The 15,275-nt window shown below is 45.3% G+C and overlaps 1 protein-coding gene across 2 annotated transcripts in view; it reads left to right on the top strand.

The window, feature by feature from the left end:
• Positions 1-15,275, top strand: part of MCMBP (minichromosome maintenance complex binding protein) — a gene marked incomplete at both ends in the record, with an annotated part of 46,799 nt that overhangs the window by 29,767 nt on the left and 1,757 nt on the right. Inside the window, 7 exons of one of the 2 annotated variants that reach the window (XM_080694295.1) lie at positions 1,624-1,721; positions 2,614-2,786; positions 3,313-3,436; positions 5,781-5,898; positions 9,111-9,276; positions 10,709-10,842; positions 13,354-13,518. In XM_080694295.1, coding sequence (XP_080550421.1) covers positions 1,624-1,721; positions 2,614-2,786; positions 3,313-3,436; positions 5,781-5,898; positions 9,111-9,276; positions 10,709-10,842; positions 13,354-13,518 — 978 coding nt within the window. Of the gene's footprint in view, positions 1-1,623; positions 1,722-2,613; positions 2,793-3,312; positions 3,437-5,780; positions 5,899-9,110; positions 9,277-10,708; positions 10,843-13,353; positions 13,519-15,275 lie in introns of both variants that reach the window. The other variant, XM_080694294.1, reaches the window with a different exon arrangement.

Below are 15,275 nucleotides of genomic sequence, written 5' to 3'. Positions count from 1 at the left end.
TTTTTTGTCATTTTTGTTTCTTATCAAAACCCATTTCTCATGTTTAAAGTAAAATGAAAAAAAAACTGTTAAAAGTTTGTTTTCCTGTTCTGCTTATTGTGTTCTTTTTATTCTGATAGGAGAACAAGTAATGGAGTTCAGAAATGATGAGTGAGCTTTTTTTTTTTTCCTTTTCTTTTTTTCTTCAATACTGGAGGCAGAACCCAGGGGCATTCTACCTCCAAGCTATACCGCAGCCCTACTTTTTATTCTTTATTTTGAAACAGGGTCTCACTAAGTTGCAGAGGGCCTCACTAAGTGGCTGAAGCTGTTGGGGAACCCAGATCCTCCTGTCTCAGCCTCCAAGGTACTGGGATTAAAAGTGTGTACCAAGCCGGGCGTGGTGGCGCACGCTTGTAATCCCAGCATTCGGGAGGCTGAAACCTGGAGGATCACGGTTCGCGGACAGCCTCAGCTACTCAGTGAGGCCCTCTGCAACTCAGTGAGACCCAGTTTCAAAATAAAGAATAAAAACTAGGGCAGGGGGTGTAGCTCGGAGGTCGAATGCCCCTGGGTTCTATCCCCAGACCCGCAAAAAAAAAAAAAAAAAAAAAAGTGTGTACCACCATGTCCTGCTTGAACATTTCTTCTTCTTTTTTTTTTTTTTTGAGGGTCTGGGGATGGAACCCAGGGGCATTTGACCCCAAGCCACAACCCCAGCCCTATTTTTATTCTTTATTTTGAAACAGGGTCTCACTATGTTGCGGAGGGCTTCACTAAGTAGCTGAGGCTGGCCGCAAACTGTGATCCTCCGGTTTCAGCCTCCCGAGTGCTAGGATTACAAGCATTCGCCACCACGCCCAGAACGAACATTTCTAATTTTATGGTTTACAATTTAATGGCCCTTCAGACCAAGTTTTTCTCCTTGTCTTTTTTTTTTTTTTTTTTTTTTGGGCAGTCTGGAGTTGGAACCCAGGGGCATTCTACCTCCAAGCTACACCCCCAGCCCTATTTAATTCTTTATTTTGAAACAGAGCCTCACTAAGGAGCTGAGGCTGTCCGCAAACCGTGATCCTCTGGTCTCGGCCTCCCGAATGCTGGGCTTCCCAGCGAGCCCACCACACCCGGCTTTCCTTGCCATGTGTTCATCAGGCCTTAACCAGTAAAAGACTTTGACTGAAGCCCATCGGGACAGTTTTGAAAACTTGTTTTTTTCTTTATTGTAAAACTCATAGCCATTCTGAGTTTTGTAATAATCCCCTGAATGTTGCATCACTTATGAATAAGCCTAAAATTAGTAATTCTGTTAGTGTGGTTAGTAGGTTTTGAGGGAATATGTTTCCAGTTTTGACAGACTGCCGGCCTTTGGGAAAAGCCTTTTCTTTGAAGTACTGTGGTATATTAAGCACAGACATTGATGTGGGAGTCAGGAGTCCAGAGTTCTGGGTTTAATTACTTGACTCACTACCAGAATGACTGTAGCAAGGCCCTTACCTCTCTTGGTCTTAGTTTGTGAAAGTGGTAAGTTACTTAAAGGTTCGCTTTTTTCATCTAAAACTGCAAGACACTCCTTTAAGCTTGCTTTCTTAGATTCCTTTGTGTCATTTAGTACTAACAGTGTGATTTCATATGGTCGCTTGGTAGGTCTATGAAGATTGGGATTGTTTCAAAGTAAATGATGTTCTTGAATTATACGGCGTGCTGTCTGTGGATCCAGTGCTCAGTATACTGACTGACGAAAGGTATTTGTCCCCTTTTTTTGTAATTTCTTAAAATTTTATATGCTTTCAGAGAAGTGGTAGATGGTTACGGAAAAATCTCTTTTCCCTTGTACTCAGCATTTGCTGGTTGTCCACACTCTGGCCCCATGGGTGCCACCATTCATGTGTGCTGTTATGTGCACATTTTTCTGAAACACTTGAGCATAAATTGCAGGCATCAAACCTATTACCCTTAAATACTGGAGTCCTAGTTCCTAAGAGCAAAGACTTCTTCACGCGCGGTCAGAGCACAGGCACAGGTGTCAACATTAGGAAATGTGCAGGTCCGTGCTGACCCTGCCCCACCTCAGTTTTGTTCCAGAGATCACGCGTGCTTTAATCTGAAGCTGCCCTTAGCCTTTCTCTGCCCTTAGCGTGCTTGGCACTTGCTGAGAAGGCCAAGGTCGGGCACCTGCAGATCTTGGGCCTCGCAGGTCCCAACTCCAGTTTGCGGAGGACCCGCTTCTCATGTATAGACAGCGGGTCTTGATGCTTTTGAACAATACAAGCTGGTTCCGGTTCTCAGTGGAACGCCTCAGAGCTGTCCCAGACGGCATGAGAAAAGGACCCTGGTTTGGAAGTGTGTGTGTGTGAAGAATTGGCCACTCACAACAGTTGAGAACGTGTCTGTGAATGGAATCCTGTAGACCCTTTACAGCACTGGCAGTTTTAGCATCCGGAGTGAAAGACTCTGATTGTGAAGAACCAGACAAATCCGCTCCTCTGTGAGCGAGCGGCCTGTGGAGCAGGGCATTTTAGGGCGAGGAGCTGCTTCCTGCCCTTTCAGTCGTGCAGGTGGAGTGCTCGGCTTGCATCCCAACACTGCCCTGAGGCTGCGCGCTGTTCTCACGCCTTGCTGCTGCTGTCTCTGCAGGGACGCGTCTGCGCTGCCAGACCCCATGGAGTGCACCGACACAGCCGAGGAGCAGAGGGTGCACAGTCCTCCTGCCTCGCTAGTGCCAAGAATCCACGTGATCCTAGCCCAGAAGCTGCAGCATGTCAACCCGTTGTTGCCTGCTTGCCTTAACAAAGAGGAGAGCAGAGCCTGTAAGTGTAAGTGTTGATGCCTGCCAGCCGCAGACCCGCCCCTCTGTTCACAGAGTGGACGTAGTCGGGCCTTCAGTGATGGCTGCACCGCCCCGCTTTCCTCTTCCCTTAGCGCAGCAGTTGTGCTTTGAAGAGTGCCACCACTTGCCACACACTGGCTTGCCACACACAGGGTCCCTGGTCACCTGGCGTGCGGCTCTTTCCTGGGGGGGTCCCCTGGTCACCTGGCATGCAGCTCTTTCCTGGGGGGGTCCGCTGGTCACCTGGCATGCAGCTCTTTCCTGGGGGGGTCCCCTGGTCACCTGGCATGCAGCTCTCTTCTGGGGGGGTCCCCTGCTCACCTGGCATGCAGCTCTTTCCTGGGGGGTCCCCTGGTCACCTGGCATGCAGCTCTCTCCTGGGGGGGTCCCCTGCTCACCTGGCATGCAGCTCTCTCCTGGGGGGTCCCCTGGTCACCTGGCGTGCGGCTCTCTGGCGCTGCTTGGGCAGCCCGTGTGTGCTCAGTTGCTGTCCCTTCCTCCTGCAGTCGTGTCTGCCTTCATGTCCGAGTTGTCTCCAGTCCGAGCGGAGCTGCTTGGGTTCCTCACTCATGCCCTTCTGGGAGACAGTTTGGCTGCTGAATACCTTATATTACATCTCATCTCCACTGTGTAAGTGCTCTGGGTTCCAGATGGGATAAAGGGAGATTGGTGTGGTGTAGAAGGCAGAAAAGAACAGGAAGGTTCCTGCTGCGGGTTGTGTGTTTTAGTCTATCAGGCTTCATCAGCAGGTGATTTTTATTTGTTCTGTATAATAAGTGTTATAGCAAATCACAAATTTACCTTTTCTTAGTTTTACATTTAGGTTTTACCTTTTTTTTTGTGGTACTGGGAATTGAACCCATGGGCATTTTACCTCTGAGCTATATCCCCGGCCTGATTGGTCTCAAACCTCTGAATTGAACATGTCAGAGCTTCTCAAGTACTGTGATTGCAGGTGTGCAACACCACGCCCACTGGCATTTGGTTATTTTGAGTTTATTTTCTTAAGTGTTAGAGCCAATATCAGATAAAGGACTTGGCTGCTGAGTGAAATGAGCTGTTTTATGGGTTTTTTTTTTTAATTTTGTTTTGTTAAAATTAGGGATTGAACATAGGGTCTTACAGGTGCTAGGCAAGCACTGTACCACTGAGCTATGTCCCCATTTCCCTTTTTGCATTCTGATATCTCTATATATCCTAAGATTTTGTTTCCTAAGAGTCAGTGAGTTATATCACATATATAGTATAGCCAGTGACATTCTGCCTCCAAGCTGTACCTCTACCCCCTTTTGGTTTTTAGTGTGTGTGTGTGTGTTGCGTTGCTAGGGATTGAACCCAGGGGAATTTTACCTCCAAGCCACCCCAGCTTTATTTTATTCTTTTGAAACAGGGTTTCACTAAGTTGCGGAGGGCCTCACTAAGTAGCTGAGGCTGTCTATGAACCTGGATCCTCCTGTCTCAGCACTCCCAAGTGCTGGGATTACAAGTGTGCACCATGCCCGGCTTTTAGTTTTTATTTTAAAACAGAATCTTGCTAAGTTGCTGACCTCTTAGCTGAGGCTGACCTTGAAGCTGCTATCCTGCCTTAGCCTCCCAAGTACTGAGATTATAGGTATGCACCGTCACGCTTGGCTGCACATTTTATTTTGTGTATTGACATCAGCAGCTCACCTTGTTTTATAATTTCAAAAGTAATATGCTCCTTCAGGTTCCACAAACTTGAAAAACCATAGCGACCAGCCAGGCATGGTGGCACAGGAATGCAACTTCAGTACTTGAGAGGCTGTGCCAGAATTGCTAGTTTGAGGCCAGCCTCCCTCAGCAGCTTGGCAGGACCTTGTTTCAAAAAATAAGGTCTGGAGTGTAGCTCAGAGGTAGAATTCCTTGGGTTCCATTGCCAGTGCTTAAAAAAGGTACAAAAATAGCAGTCATGCACAATTTCACCTCTGAGACATCACCTCATTTACTGTTTTGGTATTTGTTCATTTTTTTGTTTACATATGTATATTCCATATACCCGTGGAGATAACAGTTACACTCTTAAGTGCAGATCTGTATCTTTTAGGATCTAACATATACTAAGCATTTCCCATCATAATCCTAAATAAACTTTTTATTTCATTATACAGATGTACCGTACTGTGGCCATTTCCCTAATTGTTAGGTTTTCCTAGTTTTCCTCTATAAGAACACACAGTAACGTCTTTGTGCCGTAAGTCTTACTTTCCTCCAGTGGACTCTAAGAGCACAGACTCTAGAACCAAACTGCCTGGCTCTGAAGTGTATTTATCACTTGCTGGTGGATGCGCATGTGCAAGGTGACCATCTCTAAACCAAAAACATGAGGTCCTGCAAAATCTTGAGCTTCTGAGCACCATGGGCTAAGTTTTGATTATGGAGCATTATAGATTTTGGATTTCAAATTGGATTCTTAACTAGTAAAGTATATGCAAATATTCCAAAATCGGAAGCACTTCTGGTCTCAAACTTGAATGAGAGAGAGTCTGTCAGTCCTAATATGTGACTCAGATTTCTCATTGGCAAATCAGATAATAGTACCTACCTCTAAATGAAAAAGCATAGTAGCAGCTCAGAATAGTCCCAGAATGTTTCAGTACTTAAAAAGTGTCATCAGTTAACTACTATTGTTCGGATAGATAAGAGTAGTCTACTGTGTGGGGTTTTTTGTTTTGTTTTGTTTTATTTTTTGGTGATACTGGGGTTCCTGGAAACCCTTCTACCTCTGGGCTGCACTTCCAGACCTATTTTATATTTTTATTAGGAAACAGGGTCTCTTATGCCCCAAGGCTGGCTTTGAACCTGCGCGATCCTCCTGTCTCCGCTTCCCAAGCGCGGGATTACAAGCGTGTGCCACCATGCCCGATGTCTGCTGTGTTTTTAATGACAATATTAAGCAAATTTTTATTTGCTTTTTGAATGAAATAGCTTACTTTCATTTACTTTTTCCTTCTAGATATACAAGAAGAGATGTTCTTCCACTAGGAAAATTTACAGTTAACCTGAGCGGTTGCCCACGGAACAGCACCTTCACAGAGCACTTGTATCGAATTATCCAACATCTTGTTCCAGCAGTAAGATCAATATAAATACGTATTACAAACCTGAGCACGCCACACATCCACCCAGTTGCCTTTCATTCAACTCAGATACTCAACTTTGAGGTTTTAATAGATGTCATTTAAGAGGAAAAAAAAGTCTGCCAGTTATATAATTTAAAATGTTCTCTGTCCTGAACATTTCCCATTTATTGCCTTGGCACAAATTGCTAAAAGTCTTAAGAATTAACGCAATTACAGTAACTCCCTTAAAATTGTACTCAGTTGGTCCCGGTTTGTTTGCAGTGCAGTATTCTTTGTGCACATTAAAATCTGAAGTTTAGATAACCTCAACTAAGAATTAAGGCGCCTAGTTCTTTGAGCAGAGGAAACAGTGGTCTCATCTCCTTCCCCCATTTTAATTTTCCATTTGGAAAATTGAGCTGCTTTGCTGGCCAAGGCTTCACAGGATGCAGCGCCCTTGTGTGGCACGGTCTTGGGAACAGGGACATGGCTTCTGATGCGTTGTGTGGCTGCGGACATGATCGCTCTCACTTGGGGAGTTTGACGGCTTGAGCTAGATCGGCCACTGAGCAGTCTGTAGGTGTCTCTAAGTGCCAGTGCTCTCCCAGGCTCCTGGGAGGCAGCAGTGACCGGGACAGGCAAGCAGTTCTCTAGCCAAAAAATACTGAGAACTCAAAGTTGGTGTTTTATTTGTGTGTGTTTGCTTTTTGTTTTCCCAAACCAAAATAAAGTGATAAAAATAACATTGTTTTACCTTTTTGCAGATGTCTTTATGTCTAGATTAGTAGGAGATACTAAATTTCCATGTCTGCTTCTATATTTGGTGTGTTGTGATGTGGTGTTTCGATTGGAGTGTATTTTCTTAAAGGGTAGTTGAGCCGGGCATGGTGGCTCACGCTTGTAATCCCTGTGCTTGGGAAGCGGAGACAAGAGGATCGCGATGGCTTAAGAAACCCTGTTTTCAAATTAAAAAAATACAAAATAGGTCTGGGAGTGTAGCCTGGAGGTAGAAGGGCTTCCAGGAACCCCAGTGCCACCAAAAATAAAGGGTAGTTGAAGTATGGATCCGAAAGCTTATCAGTGAAATTTTAATATTCTGTGGTAGTGAAATTCATTAGTCTCTCTTGTACAATGAAGGAATCTGAATAAAATTATGATTTTTATCTGGGTGCTGTGGTGCATGCCTGTAATCCCTGCTCTGCCAGGGGCTTAGGTTGGAAGATCACAAGTTGCTGGCCATCCTCAGCAATTTAATGAGACTCTGTGTCAAAATAAAAAATAAAGGGCTGAGACTGTAGCTCAGTGGTAGAATACCCTCAAGGCCCAGTATGTTAAAAAGAAGAAAGTCACCATTTTTATGGAATGGATCCCATGAGTGAGTCTCAGCACCTCCCTAGCCCTGCACTGCTTCTGAGAATTACTGAAGTAGGCCCTCTGCCCGTGTGGGGTTTAGACTTTTGTGGTAGGCTAGTAAATAGATGTGTGTGGTGTTAGTGCTGCCTTGTACACAGCAGACAGCACCCCGAGGGTGATCAGGAGAGACCCATGTGGAGGATGGAGACCTTTGAGGCGTGTGGGGCGGAGGGGAAGAGGGGCAGAGGGCCAGAGCTGTTCACTTTTATGGGTTTACATTTCATCTTAGCAAATCCCGTGCCCTACTTCACTCTGTGTTGAGGCCTCTAGCATGGGAGCCTTTTCTCCATGTATCTTTGATGTGTACCCTCCTCCATCCTGTTTGTTAGGATCCTGAACCAGTAGACACAAAGCATTTTGCAGCTTGGCCTACCTTTTGACAGCTACCCCACCCACCACACACTACAGGCTGGCCTGGCCCAGCAGGCTCCTTGCTCTTCTGGACACAAGGTGGCAGCACAGAGACACAGCTCTGCTCTGCTCCTTGATTCTTCTCTCAACAGTTTGTTAAAACAACAACAACAACAAAAAAACATCTGCAGGAAGCCTGGCATGGTGGCGCACGCTTGTAACCCCAGTATTTGGGAGGCTGAGACAGGAGGATCGCTGTTCTAGGACAGCCTCAGCTACTTAGTGAGACCCTGTTTCCAAATAAAGAATTAAAAAGAGGGCTGGGGGTGTCGCTTGGAGGTAGAACGCCCCTGGGTTCCATCCCTGGTACTGCCAAAAAAAAAAAAAAAAAAATCTGCAGTAGTCTACAATGAGTGAATATGAATATTTTTTATACTTTTTTGCTTTTTTTGTCTTGCTAAGTTGCTGAAACTGGCCTCGAAGGTATGAGCCTTCTGTCTCAGTCTCCGAAGTACTGAGACTGTAGGCATGTGCCACCATGCCCGGCTGTATAATTTTAATTCAAAGAGACATGGAAGCCAAGTCCAGTGGTGCATGCTTGTAATTCTGGTTGTTGGGAGGTTGAGACAGAAGGATCACAGGTTTGAGGCTAATATGTTATAACTTACTAAGACCCTAATTCAAAATGAAAAGGGTTGGGGCTTTGGCTCAGTGGTAGAAACCCTCTGAGTTTAATCCTTAGCAACACACAGCAGAGTAGAGAGGGAAGCCAAGGTTTTTTTCCCTCTGTCTTGTCTTGTTTTTGAGGGGGGAAGTGGGGTGGAGATTGAACCCAGAGGCATTCTACCTCTGAGCTGTACCCGCAGCCAGCCCATTAGCCCTTTTTACTTTTTGTCTTGAAATAGGCTCTCGCTAGGTTGCTGAATCTCCTCCTATATCAGCCTCCCAGATATTGGGTTTACAGGCACGAGCCACCAGGCCAGCTCTTCTCATTATTACTACTACTACTACTACTACTACTACTACTACTACTACTATTTATTACTACTACTACTACTACTATTGTTGTTGTTGTTGTTATTTTAGTATCGGGTATGGAACCCAGGGAAATTCTACCTCTGAGCTGTACCCTCAGTTCTATTATTCTTTATTTTGAAATGGTCTCACTGAGTTACAAGGGGCCTCACTAAATAGCTGAGGCTGGTCATGAATGGTGATCCTCCTGTCTCTGCCTCCCCAGTGCTGGGATTACAAGTGTGCGCCACCACGCCTGGCTTTGTTTTCCCTATCTTGAATAAAACTAGACATTTTCTATTTTACTAGCTTGCGTTGGGCTACTTTATAGTTCCAGAAGCCATGGTACTACTCTCTTAGAAATGTTTGAGATCATTCTTTCTAGATGAAACTGTTTTTAAGACAGGGAAACTTTAATCTTTGCTCATTAAAAATTTTTTTTGCAGTCTTTTCGTCTCCAAATGACTATTGAGAATATGAACCATTTGAAATTCATTCCCCACAAAGACTATACAGCCAATCGCCTGGTCAGTGGCCTCCTGCAGCTGCCCAACAACACTTCCCTGGTCATCGATGAGACTCTCCTGGAGCAGGGGCAGCTGGACGCCTCAGGTGCGCGGAAGCCCCTGTCCCGTTCCCACTGGCTTTGGTAAAGCCAGATCTAGTAATGGCTTGGAAAAGGACAAAGGACATCTGTGGACAAAGTCAGATCTACGTATTTTGTTTGTTTTTTATTGTTGTTGTTTTGGCGGTTCTGGGGTTCCTGGAAACCCTTCTACCTCCGGGCTACACTCCCAGATGTATTTTTATATTTTTATTTGGAAACAGGGTCTCTTAAGCCAGTGCAGCTAGCTTCAGACCTGTGTAATCCTCCTGTCTCCGCCTCCCAAGCGTGGGGATTACAAGCGTGCACCACCACGCCCGGCTCAAAGTCAGGTATACATTTAACAGAGACTTAAGATGAGGGCGGGATGTGATGCTTTTTATTAAGCACATTCTGTGACTAATTGTGTTTGGTCATTGCATTCTGAGAATAGTACAAGAGTGCAGGTAGCTTTTTTTTTTCCTTTTTCTTTTTCAGTACCAGAGACATTTTACATCTGAGCGACACCCCATAGCCCTTTTTATATATTTTTTACTTTAAAGTAGGGTCTCACTGAGTTGCTGAGGCCAGTCTTGAACCTGCTATCCTCCTTTCTCAGCCTCCAGTTACAAGCGTACTCCACCACACCATACCTAGATAAGATTTAAGGAAATATTTTCTCCCTCCCATGTGAGGAGAGAATCTCTGGAAAAAACTGAGTAGATAGTTTGAACTAACCTCAGTTACGGCATACATTATATAACTACCACAAAAGCAGGGTCCTTCTCCATCCCCAAGGAAGAGAACGGAGACAACACGGCTGGCGTTAAGTTCAAGTTGTGAAGTAGAAGAAAAAGTAACAGAGACCGGGGCCTTCAAGGCAGAGGTCAAGATACAGTCAGTGAAGCCACTGGCTGCTCACCTAGAGGAGTGGCTGTAGTGCTGCCATGGCGTGTGAGCTGGGACCATCGTGCCTAGGAAGCGGTCACACTCACGGGGCGCAGCTGGTCTGGTGGCGGGTGGATGTGATGTAAGGTTGGGGATCTAGGCCCACAAAGTCCTGGCTCGCCTAGCCGCAAGGCTTGCGACTCTTGAACTTTTAGCTCAGTGAATTGGTCCGTGCCTCACACCTTTATCCAAGCCGCAGAAACCTGTGTCATACTCATTGTTAGCCACATTCCTCTGTTTCTGTGATTAAAATCAAGTGACTGGGCGTGGTGGGCACGCTTGTAATCCCCGCGCTTGGGAGGCTGAGACAGGAGGATCTCATGGGTTCGAAACCAGCCTCAGCTACTTAGTGAGGCTCTCAGCAACTTAGTGAGACCCTGTTTCCAATAAAATATAAAATAGGTCTGGGAGTATAGCCCAGAGGTAGAAACCCTCTGGGTTCCACCCCAGTACCACACACAAAAAAAAACAAAATCAAGTGAGTGAAGACAGTATTCTTGCTCTCTCTCCTAGGTGTCCATAACGTGACTGCCCTGAGCAACCTTATCACTTGGCAGAAGGTGGATTACGACTTCAGTTACCACCAGATGGAGTTTCCCTGCAGTGTCAACGTCCTTATTACCTCGGAGGGGCGGTCACTCCTCCCGGTATGAAGACTGGGGTTTTTGTTTTTATGTTTTTTTTTGCGGGTCTGGGGATGGAACCCAGGGACATTCAACCTCCGAGCTACACCTCCTGCCCTGTTTTTTATTCTTTATTTTGAAACCGGTCTCACTGAGTTGCAGAGGGCCTCACTAAGTAGCTGAGGCTGTCCACGAACCATGATCTTCCTGTCATAAAAAGTAAAAGCTGTCTATACGTCGACTGATTACTATCTAGACTTCTGTTCTTCCTTCACTGTTTTCTGCCATTCTTATGTGAAAAATTTAGATTTTTCTTATTAAACTTCTCTAATCAGCCAGGCGTGGTGATGCACATCTGTAATTCCAGTACCTACAAGGCTTAGGCAGGAGAATCAATGATTTGAGGCCAGTCTTAGCAATTTAGCAAAACTGTTTCAAAATAGTGCCTCTAGCCAGGCATGGTGGCACATGCCTGTAAGTCCAGTACTTGGGAGGCCGAGACAAGAGGATGGCAGGTTTGTGGCCAGCCTCAGCACCTTAGGCCTCTGGAACTAAGACCCTGTTTTAACATAAAATATAAAATAGGGTTCAGGGTAAGGCTTAGGGGTAGAATGCCCTGCATTTAATCCCAATACCACAGTAATGGTAATAATGCCCCTGGCTTCCAGCTCTAGTACCCAAATAAATAAATAAATGTCACTAGTCACTTGGTAATAACTTTTATTTTTTTATTTTTATTTATTTTTTACTTTTGCGGTACTGGGAATAGAACCCAGGGACATTCTACCTCCAAGCTACACCCCCAGTCCTATTTTTTTTTAATTTATTAATTTATTGCTGTACTGGGGATGGAACCCAGAGATATTCTACCTCCGAGCTATACCCCCAGCCCTTTCTTTTAGTCTTTATTTTGAAACCAGGTCTCCCTAAGTTGCAAAGGGCCTCACTAAGTAGCTGAGGCTGTCTGTGAACCGCGATCCTCCAGTCTCAGCCTCCCGAATGCTGGGATTACAAACGTGTGCCAGCACACCTGGGTGAAATGTATGTTTTATAGTGAAATAGTCTGGTCCTCAGAGTGGCTTTTAAAGAGGTATTGTAGCCCAGCATGCTGGTGCGTGCCTGTAATCCCAGTACTTTGGAGCTGAGACAGGAGGATCACATGTTCGTGGCCAGCTTCAGCAACTCAGGCCCTGTCTCCAAATAAAAATAAAATAGGGCTAGGGGTGTAGCTCAGAGGTAGTATGCCCCAGGGTTTAATCCCCAGCACCAATTAGTAAGTGTTCATTTTGAGGATGAGAAATCCTCCAGATGTTTAAAAAGTATATAGATGGTAGTATTCACCTTTGATAGATGAGAAACAGCCTTTCACTAAGAATTAAATGGTTCCTTGGTAAATTTCTGTTGAAAATTATGGTACAAATTTTAGTTAACTGCCTTTTAGAGCTTGATTACCTTCTTATATGCTTATTAACACCATTGGGATTATAAATAACCAAGAAAGCCAGCTCTTTCGTTTGTATTAGAGATTAAGTCCAGGGCCCCCTTTCCCCTGAGCAGCATCCCCCAGCCCTTTGTATGTTTTACTTTGAGACTGGATCTTATTTGGGCATGGTGGCGAATGCTTGTAATACCAGTACCCAGGAAGCTGAGACTGGAGAATCACAGGTTCCAAGCCAGCCTCAGCAACTTAGCGAGACTGTTTCAAACTTTAAAAATAGGGCTGGGGTTGAAGCTTGGAGGTGGAATGCCCCTGGGTTCAATCCCCAAAACAAAGACAGATGTCACTGAATTGCCTAGTCTGATCTTGAACTTGTGATCCCCTTGCCTCATAAATAGCTGGGATTGCTGTCTGGCAAAAGCTAACTTTTATCATTATTAATTGTGGTAGTTATAGTGTATGCACTCAGCTGGGCGTGGTGGCACAAGCTTGTAATCCCAATACTTGGGATGCTGAGACAGGCGGATCGCAGGTTCATGTCCCAGCCTCAGCTGAGGCCTCAGTGAGGCCCTTACAACTTAGTGATACCCTGTTCAAAAAAAAGAATAAAAAATAGGGCTGGGGGTGTAGCTTGGAGGTAGAATGCCCCTAGTACTCCCCCTAAATATATATATATATATATATATATATATATATAGAGAGAGAGAGAGAGAGAGAGAGAGAGAGAGAGAGAGAGACTGTGTGTGTGTGTGTGTGTGTGTGTGTGTGTGTGTATTTATTAAAAATGACTTCTGAGTGCAGTGGTGCACACCTATAATTATAGTACTTGGGAGCCTGAGGCAAGAGGATCTCAAGTTCAAGGCCAGCCTGGCAATTTAGTGAGACCCTGTCTCATAATCAGAAAAATAAAAAGTGCTTGGGATGTAGCTCAGAGATAGAAAGCCCCTGGATTCAGTCCCCAGTAACGTAAACATACACACACACACACACACACACAATTTTTTTTTCTCCCCAAAGTAAGTAGTATTTTCTAATTCTGTTGAGAGCTGATAGAAAGGACGTACCTTTGAAAGTAGACCGTGCCATTTCTCTTACAGGCCGACTGCCAGGTTCACCTACAGCCTCAGCTCATCCCCCCCAACGTGGAGGAGTACATGAGCAGCCTTCTCTCCGCGGTGCTGCCCTCCGTGCTGAGCAAATTCCGCATTTATCTGACCCTTTTGAGATTTTTGGATTACAGTATATCTGACGAAATAACCAAGGTATGTCCAGGAAAGACGAGATTCCCCCGTGTCTAGCCAGTTCCTGCTTCCTGTAACGTGCGCGCGCTCTGCGCTCTCTGGGTCTTCCCTTCTTTCCTCTAGCCCTTCATCTTTGGTTTGAAATACTTTCTCATATCCCATTTTAATTCCCTCAAATTTTTTTACAATATTTTTAAAGTTACCTTTTTAGTAGCTGTCCAAGTATAATTTAATTGTAATAACATGAAAAATTTTGCCCCTTTATAATTCTCCCTTTGTGTTGTTATGCAAATAACATCCTTTACGTTGTCTACCCATCGACACTAGGGTCGCTGGGCACATTGCCTTTACGTCTTCAAAGACGTGTGCGCTCCCGCTCCCCATGCTGCTACCTCACCTTGCAGGTTCTCAGTGTGTGGCGGCCTTTGGTTTGGGCCTAAGGGGCTCCGTGCGTGTTCTCGCAGGGCACATCTCATGAGAAAGAGTTGGTCATCTGGAACTGTCTTTTTGACTCGTTTTGCTGGTGTAGACACTGCTTCGTGCTCTCTCTTACCACTTTGAATATGTCCTCCCACTGCCTTCTGGCCTCTGGTTTCTGGTGAGGGGTGAACGGTCATTTTTCTGTTGCTGCTTTCAGGATCCTCTCTTTGACTGGTTTGTTTTTCCAAGGTGCTGGGGATTGACCTTGACTCTCCCCTCACGCGCGCCACGCTCACTCTGCCGCCGAGCTCCACCCTCCTCCCCCCAGATCTCGCTTTGACTTTTGGTATTCTCTATTTGGTTCTTCTCATATTTTCATAATTATTCTCATATTTTCCGTTTGTTCTTTATAATCCCTATTACCTGAGGAAGATATATCCCAAGGCTTCTATCAGGTGCCTGAGTGGGTGTGACTGACTACTTAAAAGTTTGAGCACTTTTAGGTAGATTTTGCATAATAATGTAGGTTTCAGTGAGATCCTCAACAGATGTGAGGAATTTCAGATCATTATTTCTTTTGTTTGTTGTTTTGTTTTTTGTACTAGGGTTTGTCAGCTTTTTCCCCCCTTTTTTTGCAGTACACCACCAACCCTATTTTTTATTATTTATTTATTTATTTATTTTGGTGGTACTGGGGTTCCTGGAAGCCCTTCTACCTCCGGGCTACACTCCCAGACCTATTTTTACATTTTTTTATTTGGAAACAGGGTCTCCTAAGCCAGCGCGCATGGCTGGCTTCGAACCTGCGCGATCCTCCTGTCTCTGCCTCCCAAGCGCGGGGATTACAAGCGTGCGCCACCACGCCCGGCTATTCTTTATTTTTGAAACAGGGTCTCACTGAGTTGCTAGGGCTTCACCAAGTAGCTGAGGCTGCCCATGAACCGTGATTCTCCTGTCTCAGCCTCCCAAATGCTGGGATTACAAGCGTTTGAACCAGGTGCTAGAGTTTCGGAGGTATTCTGTCTCTGCGCTGTATCCCACCCTTCTTTTTTTTTTTTTTTTTCAAACGATCTCACTAAGTTGCTGAGGCTGGCCACAAAGTTGATCCTTCTGTGAGCCTCCGAAGAACTGGGATGACAGGTGTGCACCACCACACGCAGCTGGCCTCTGCTCTTCTACGCTAGAGTTTGGTTAGCCTTTCATTTGCTTGACCATTATGCCGTGTCTCAGCAAAGCAATCAACAGTTGCTTCTGGTTGTTCCTGGCCACTGTTCTGGGGAAGGAGAAGGTTCACATGAGCAGACTCTGAGCTGGACTCAGGACAGTGTAGCCTGTGGATTCTTCCGGCGAGGCAGCAG

The sequence above is a fragment of the Muscardinus avellanarius genome, assembly GCF_963383645.1.
Source record: "Muscardinus avellanarius genome assembly, chromosome: 4".
NCBI classification, from domain to species: Eukaryota; Metazoa; Chordata; class Mammalia; order Rodentia; family Gliridae; genus Muscardinus; species Muscardinus avellanarius.
The sequence above is the reverse complement of the archived record's forward strand: the minus strand, read 5'-3'. Positions and strand labels throughout refer to the sequence as shown.